Consider the following 8,696-nt stretch of genomic DNA (forward strand, 5'->3'; position numbering starts at 1 on the left):
CTGCATATACTGTATATTAGAAACTGATTCAAATGCCACCTCGATACATTTACTACTGATCGACAGTGGAATATTGAAACTAATCAGCTTAAAAATAAAATAAAAAAATCAACTTTTTTTCTCTACCAGTACCAAGCTCAACATTAAAGTTAACTGTTACAATAACATATAAAAAGCAACACAAACTTAATTATTATTATTATAAGAAATCTGCAGTGAAAGTTCAAATCCTTCAAAGATACAGCCCCACACTAGTGGTGCGAGTGCACGTTTGTAATCCATTTAATTATCAAGACCCCTTTCCTGGAACAACATACTCCTAGCCAGAGCATCACTTTAAAAAGAACCAGACACTCCTCTTAATTATATTAAGCATAAATATTTGTTTTTCAACAAATCCTAATTTCAGCAGTGACAACCTTCTGCACACCTGTGATATTAGCGTGCCGTGCAGCTCGTTTGGTTTGAAGAGCACAACAACACAACGTTAAGAGTGAAGACACACCTCAGCAGTGGACTGCAAGCTGCGGGCGAACTTGAGCTGGTTCACGCCGTGGTGCACYGGCTTGCCGTAGGTGGCACCCTTGGGCACGGGGCGTTTGCGGCCTCCTCTGCGCACACGGATTCGGTAGATTACGTAGCCTGTTGAAAGCAAGAATAAAACATCACTGAGGACCCACGGCGGCAATGAAAGGAAATGTCCTGACGCAGSTCAGTAACCCAGGTAGAAAAATCAAAATAGAAACGTTTCATTAAAGAAGAYCCCGTCTAGAGGAGTTCTTGTTCTTCTGGATGAAGTTTTCAGTCGGGACAGGAGTCCTCACCCTGCTTGGCCTTGTAGCCCAGTCTGCGGGCCTTGTCGGGCCTGGTGGGTCTTGGAGCGCGGTGGAGGCTCGACAGCTGCCGGTACTGCCAGCAGCGGACGCGGAGCAGGAAGCGCATCACATCGGACTGCTTCTTACGCCACAGCTCCTGCATYTACCTGTAGGCTCCCATGTTGACTTATCTGCTGAACAAAAACATTTCAGCATTAACGCTCAGCTAACACACCTGTTACAACTCAACCATCCCGGTGTTTCAACATATCGTTTATGTTGTATCTGTTTTCTGATTAAAATAACTAAAACAGCAAAACTAAACAGGACTACTTTATTTAAAACATTTTCGGATGCAAGATGTTGGACTTCCTTACTATCACGCATGCATAAAGCCAGAGTGCTTGAAGCTAAATAATTTAAATATCTAAAATAAGTTGTTTTGCTTCCTGTGATTTCAGATACTAGATTTTATTTAACTGCAATAAATATTTGTTTGTATTAACCACATTACTGTTTAGTAACTAAATTAACCAAGTTTAATTAACTAGTTAACACATCTAAACCTATCACATAAGAGTAAAACACTTCTTTCAACCCATATGTCACTTTTATTCAGTAGCATGTTTATAAATTTAATTATATTTGCTATATGCTAGGTAGCGCAGCCAACATTAGCAAACTACACAAACCCGGTAATAACTGCAAATATAAACATTTCTATTTTAACCACAACCCGGTGATAACTACACATTAATATCATTTATTCTGAAGCATAACCCGGTCAGAAATACACATTAAAAACATTTCATATATGACCACAACCCGGTAATAACRGCACATGAAGCTAACACAGCGTTGCTGACGGCTAACAGACTGAAAGATTGCCGATGAAACAAAAATATTAACTAAATCACAATTATCAACAACTAATCGGAACATCGGGTCAGTTAATATGTCCTGATGTTATATTCTAACCCTGATGAATGGATGAACACGTATAAAGGAAGATTTGAATGGATTGTTCTCGCTCCTGAAATGTATTAATTCTCGCTTACATGATGGCGAACCAGCCGGAAAGAGAGATGGTATTTACCCGGCATGCCTTTTCAACACGTTGATGACGTATTTCCGCTGCTGTGTTCATGGGAAATGTAGTCTTTTCTGACAATGGTTGCATTTGGACCTTTAGCGTGACTTTGTACATGATACCTAAGCTCAAAGTGTTGAAACGAGTTCATAAGGAAAACATTTTTTATGAATTGTCTAATGACGTCAGCTCTGGAATAATCTGTAGCTATTTTTATTAAAAATTATTAATACATTATTTAAAAGTATAAGTTGAAAGATAAAAACCAAACAATTCCTTTGTAAAAGACAAAATATTGACTTTAAAATACAGTGCAGCTTTGGTCCTTGTAATAAAAAAAGCGGTCAGATCAAGACTCAGATTAGGACACACAAAATTAAACAGAACATTATTCACAATAGGTAAATATAACGCACCTAAAAACTAGGGAGAATATTAGAATAAAATATTTTGTTATTTTATCCGAAATGGAGTCATGAAATAAAAAAGGTGCATTTAGCATGTGGATATTAAAGTACGGAGGTTAGTTGCAGATCACCCTCCGGCCGTGTGGTGGCGGTAAAACACTTTAAGGACGCGCCAGTCACCAAACACCATCAACAGAAGAAGAAGGACCAGAAGAAAACATGGAGGCACCGGCTGAGGAGTGTACTTTCACAGGATTAAAAGAAGGCTAGTTTTCTGTCACCTCAGGTTAGTGAGCTTTACTAATGAACTGATAGTTATTGAAACTAACCTGTTTATATCACTGGTAACAGGTTATTGTTAGTCAGAGCATTACTAATAAACTGATAGTTATTGAAACTAACCTGTTTATATTGGTAACAGGTCAGAGTTAGTCAGAGATTTACTAATGAACTGATAGTTATTGAAACTAACCTGTTTATATTGGTAACAGGTCAGAGTTAGTCAGAGGTTTACTAATGAACTGATAGTTATTGAAACTAACCTGTTTATATTGGTAACAGGTCAGAGTTAGTCAGAGCTTTACCAARGAACTGATAGTTATTGAAACTAACCTGTTTAAATCACTGGTAACAGGTCAGTGTTAGTCAGCTCATGGAGGTCTATATGGTTGAACATGTGTCATTATTCAGACATTTTGTCTTCAGGCTCAAAATGGGAAAAGGGTGTAAAGTGGTGGTGTGTGGCCAAGCAGCGGTCGGAAAAACTGCCATTGTGGAACAGCTGCTGTACGGAAACCACTCTATTGGTATGTACTTCTACTAGTGGTACTACTATTATCCTGTTTGGGTTTCCTAGTTGCTTCTCTACTACACTGAGCTACATGATAAGGAACTGGTAGATGTTCCTCAATGCTTGGTTCCATGATGTTGCTTCTTTCATGCTTACTGATTGCTTTTCTTCTCAATACGTCGTTGTGTGCCTCTGTCCAGGTTCAGAGTCCAGGGAGACGCTGGAGGACGTGTACGTGGCCTCAGTAGAAACTGACCGAGGTGTGAGGGAGCAGCTGAGACTCTACGATACCAGAGGACTTCATGATGGACAAGACCTCCCCAAGCACTACTACTCTGTGGCTGATGGCTTCGTCCTGGTTTACAGTGTGGACAGCTTGGACTCGTTCAAGAGAGTGGACGTTCTGAAGAAGGAAATAGACAAGTCCAGGGACAAGAAGGAGGTGAGGCTGCCTTTTTTTAGAACTCTTTGAAAGCTGTAGTAGATCAAAAGTGTTCACCCTCACAGGCTTGAGTACAGGGCTTGAGCTCCAGCCGGGGTCTGTATTTCTGAGTAGGGGGTCTCTGCAGTCACTAAGTAGTAGTCTCTCGTCACGCTTTGCTTCAACTCCCACCCCTGGGAGAGTTTTGAACACGTTCCAACAGTCCAAGAGGATTGTGGCTCGGATGGTTGCTGAGGCAAAAACTCAGGTGTGGGAGGAGGTTGGGGAGGCCTTAGAGAACGACTTCCTTTCTGGTCCACCATCCGGCGTCTCAGGGGAAACAGTTCACCAGCACTGTTTATAGTGATGGTGCGCTGCTGACCTCAACTCGGGACAACATGGGTCGGTGGGCAGAATACGTCGAAGATCTCCTCAATCCCACCAGCACATCTTCCAAAAAGGAAGCAGAGCCTGGGAACCCTGGGTCGGACTCTCCAATCTCTGGTACCGACGTCACCGAGGAGGTTAAAAAGCTCCTCGGTGACAAGGCACCAGGGGTGGAGGAGATTCACCTGGAGTTCCTTAACGCTCTGAATGTTGTGGGGTTGTGTTGGTTGACGCGACTTTACAATATTGACATGAAACTATCTGAGAAAATAATAGACATGAAACTATCGAAATCAGTGTTTATTTATTAAAATAAACCACTGTCACTAAGGATTCAGGATGACCAAAACAAAAAATGATAATGGTTTTATATTCTTAATGCAGTCCTCAGAAACTAATGATGTCTAAAGATACCTGCCCATAATTTCCACGTGGCTGTTGTGTTTCCAGATAACTGTCATTGTGTTGGGGAACAAAAGCGACCTGCAGGAGCGCCGTCAGGTGGACCAGGAGGTGGCGCAGCAGTGGGCCCGGGGAGAGAAGGTGAAGCTGTGGGAGGTGAGCGTGGCTGAACGCAGCTCACTCATRGAACCCTTCACTCAGCTGACCAGTCGCCTCACGCAGCCCCAGAGCAAGTCGTCATTTCCTCTGCCTGGACGCAAAAGCAAAGGCACCACATCTAATGACATGTYACCCCGCCCCCTTCACATCTAATGACATGTAACCCCGCCCCCTTCACATCTAATGATATGTGACCCCGTCCCCTTCACATCAAGTGACATGTGACCCGCCCCTCCTTACATCCAGTGACATGTGACCCGCCCCTCCTTACATCCAGTGACATGTGACCCCGCCCCTCTTCACATCCAGTGATGTGACCCCGCCCCCTTCACATCCAGTGACATGTGACCCACCCCTCCTTACATCCAGTGACATGTGACCCACCCCTCCTTACATCCAGTGACATGTGACCCACCCCTCCTTACATCCAGTGACATGTGACCCTGCCCCTCTTCACATCTAATGATATGTGACCCCGCCCCCTTCACATCAAGTGACATGTGACCCTGCCCCCTTCCCATCAAGTGACATGTGACCCTGCCCCCTTCACATCTAATGACATGTGACCCCGCCCCTTCACATCAAGTGACATGTGACCCGCCCCTCCTTACATCTAATGACATGTGACCCCGCCCCCTTCACATCAAGTGACATGTGACCCCGCCCCCTTAACATCCAGTGACATGTGACCCCGCTCCTCTTCACATCCAGTGACATGTGACCCCCTCCTCTTCACATCCAGTGACATGTGACCCCGCTCCTCTTCACATCCAGTGACATGTGACCCCTCCCCCTTCACATCCAGTGACATGTGACCCCTCCCCTCTTAACATCCAGTGACATGTGACCCCGCTCCTCTTCACATCCAGTGACATGTGACCCCCTCCTCTTCACATCCAGTGACATGTGACCCCGCCCCCTTCACATCCAGTGACATGTGACCCCTCCCCCTTCACATCCAGTGACATGTGACCCCGCCCATGCTTGGTGGTATTCAGCTGTATTGACCAGCTCATCTGCACTGACTGGGTTAATACTCTGCAGTTTACACACAAACATGCACGTGTCCTTTAACATAGCTTGCCTTTTTTTTGATCAGATAATTAATTGATTTTCCCTTTAGATGTTCAGTCTAGATGTCATGAGTCTGCTTTAGTATAAAGTTGGGAACCAGAAGAAGGCCTGCAGTTGGGTGTTGCTGCAGCTTCAGAACGTTTTCCTTTTCTCGCTTCAGCACCTTAGGGATGCTAAAAGCTGGCAGCCCAGACTGTCTGTGATAAGACTGATTGTAACACATTATATTAGTGTTTGATTGGATGTTTGGTTTCTGTTCTAAGTTGATACAAAGAAATCTTTCTGCCACCASTTTCACATCTCATCCCATCTGTACAGAGTAGAGATCTTACAGGTATTWCTTACAGATTTTAGTCATTAATATCTTCATATCTTATCTGTTGCTCATTAAATAACATCAGTTTGGAGGAATAAGTCATGTTTATGGAGCTAACAAGCTGGTTCAAACAGCCAATTTCAATATGGGTATCTGCTATGTTAAAATAATTCCAATCTCACAAATTTCTAGACTGGCATTTAGAATTAGACCTTGTCAAACCAACCWTTATTAGCCTGTCAGTAGGTTGAAGATCAAATAGATTTAGTCATCATAAAAGAACTTACAGAGTCCTTCGTGTCATTTCTGCTGTAGAGCATTGTGATGTGACTGCAACCAGTCAGCTGTGAAGCAGAGATTTTGTGTCCAGTTGATGAAAAAGACATCTTTGCAGATAACTCAAGATTTCTGTAGGTGTTTTACTTGTAACAGTTCACTCAGGYCTGACTTGGACTGGCTGTTAGCTGCTGTCAGAATAAAAACTTTTCTCCAAACTAAGCTCAGTCAAAGAGTCATCTACAACAGGTAAGATGCTGTTTATAGKTTTTCCACAAATCCATCATTTGAACAGTTTCCTGTAGGCGGTGCTACACAATGGAGAGCTGCTTCAGTCTCATGGCAGCAATAACCTTTACGTTGAACGGTCTATGATTTGTCTTTAACTAGAGAAATGTCATGAAATATTTATTTTTAAACTAAATTATTTTTGTCACTTTAATGAGATACATTTTGTGATGTGTTGTTTTCAGTGTTAATGTTTAATATTTATTGTGCAACTAGGAGATGAAGCTTCTTGTCTGCAGCCTTGTCACAATAAAGCTGTGAAATGATGACGTCTCACCTGGTCGGCTTTTAATTTTTCAAAGGTACAAACAACATGAACTAATTATTTATCCACTGAATGAGCATTTTTTTTCTGTTATGATTAATGATATGTTTGAGAATGGAATGTTTTTTTCTTTATTTGCTGATGATGGAGCGATATGGAAGAGGGGTAAAAATATAAATTTCTTTGTAAAAAAAGTTACAAGAAGCGATTAATGTAATTGAAGATTGGTCTTTTAAGTGGGGATTTAAATTTTCTATAGAAAAATCAATGACTATTTTTTACAAGGAAAAAAGTTTCTGAAAATATAAAATTGAAAATATACAGTATAATCGTCATTTGGAAAGATTAAAGCAATTTAAGTTTTTGGGTTTGCGATTTGATGAAAGACTTACTTGGAAAGTGCATATTCAAAAAGTAATAGATAAATGTAAGAGAGTTATAAATGTAACTAGACATGTGATTTTACGATGCAAAAACAAGTGTGCGTTGCCTTGTAGCATGCCATTTCCTGCAGCTTGAACTGTGACCAAGTTGAAATGTGTTTGCTAATCAAGTACCAGCTTGTGCCTGCCGAGTCAGCAGTTGTTTGTAATGAGGGCAATTGTGTGAGAATATGACAATTAGAAATTATGTAATTTTAATGAAATATTTTGTTTATGGCTGGGATTGAACCCTAATCTCCCACATGAAAGCCCATAGTGTTCACCATGAGACTATAGGAGTTGTTGCAGTAGGCACTCCCAGTGTTAACTTTGTATGTGTGCTGAAAGAGGCCATATTGCCAATGCAATTGTTGACACTAAACTGCAATATATTACAACAATAAAGGAATATTAGGACAATATTATAGTGAAATATCAAAATGCAATCATGTTTGTATTGTAAACACTGAACTACTGAGTTTAAATATTATTAAACTATGGTGCAGTACTGAGTAGATACAGCATGGGGCAGTGTTGGACCAATACAAGGCTCCATTGACTCCCATTATTTGATTTTAAACATTAATATTTCAAAAACTATAAGTTGRACAGGCACCAAAAGGCATAGCAATCATTTGGCACAGAAGCTTTACAGATATAAATTACAATGGCAGCTCTAGGACAAAGTATGCAGGAGGAGAAGCATGGCAAAGTGGAGATGACTTGGATGGGAATCGAATCACACTGATGAGGTGTCTGGTGGGGAATGAATGGGGAGCTGAAAGGAAAGTGTTGAAAGTAATATATACAGGCTTAATTCGATCTATAATTGATTATGGCAGTATAGCGTTTGGTTCAGCGTCAGTTACGTTACTCAAAAAATTAGATAATATTCAGTGGAGATGGGAGAAATACAGCTTCAGATAAGATTACAGTTACTTTCAAATTATTGGTGTCATCTAAAGGGTCATAATGAAAATCATCCATATCAAGAGATTTTGAAACCAAGTTGGGAAAAGGAGAAACAGAAAATAAACTCTTTTGGTTGGACTGTAGAGAACATTTTAAATGAGTTTGAATTATCTCATAAATATTAGTCAAAGAGTTCCTCAATCACCAGTTCATCCATCCCTATTACCCAGTATTATTATTGATCTATTTGCTGAATAAACGTGAAAAAGAAAATATATCAGATCCACACACAATACGAGCATATCTGGACAATAAATATTATGGATGTGTTCAAATTTATACAGATGCATCAAAAGATGCAAATAACAAAAATGGGGTTTCATTTGTAGTTCCAGAATTCAGTTTTAGAACAGGCAAAAGAATGATGGAGTTTCGATCTACACTGGAGAGATGATGGGCGTCATCCTTGCGTTGGGGTGGATTGAGGAAGTTCGACCACTGAGGAGTGTAATTTGCTTTGATAGTTCTTCTTTACATTCATTGAAAAATAATCACTCAGAGCGTAGACCAGACCTTTTAATTGAAAGTCAACAAATAGTTTATAGGATTCAAGCAATGGGTTTAGTGGTTAACTTTATATAGATACCATCACAGGCAGGAATAAAGAGAAAT

General features: G+C 40.8%; 2 protein-coding genes across 2 annotated transcripts in view; one reads left to right on the top strand and one right to left on the bottom strand.

Moving 5' to 3' along the window:
- rpl15 (ribosomal protein L15) overlaps positions 1–1,006 on the bottom strand; it is a 13,096-nt gene extending 12,090 nt beyond the window's left edge. Inside the window, 2 exon segments of the mRNA XM_014029460.1 lie at positions 506–642; positions 825–1,006. Of these exon segments, the coding sequence (XP_013884914.1) occupies positions 506–642; positions 825–996 (309 nt within the window). The 5' untranslated portion in view covers positions 997–1,006.
- A 1,511-nt stretch (positions 1,007–2,517) lies between these two features.
- On the top strand, positions 2,518–6,691 carry nkiras1 (NFKB inhibitor interacting Ras-like 1). Its single transcript, XM_014029457.1, has 4 exons — positions 2,518–2,598; positions 3,018–3,118; positions 3,303–3,544; positions 4,361–6,691. The coding sequence occupies exons 2-4, from the start codon at positions 3,025–3,027 to the stop codon at positions 4,622–4,624; spliced, it is 600 nt and encodes a 199-aa protein (XP_013884911.1). The 5' UTR covers positions 2,518–2,598; positions 3,018–3,024; the 3' UTR covers positions 4,625–6,691.
- The last annotated feature ends 2,005 nt before the right edge of the window (positions 6,692–8,696 follow it).

Source organism: Austrofundulus limnaeus, unplaced genomic scaffold (assembly GCF_001266775.1).
Source record: "Austrofundulus limnaeus strain Quisiro unplaced genomic scaffold, Austrofundulus_limnaeus-1.0 Scaffold907, whole genome shotgun sequence".
NCBI lineage: Eukaryota > Metazoa > Chordata > Actinopteri > Cyprinodontiformes > Rivulidae > Austrofundulus > Austrofundulus limnaeus.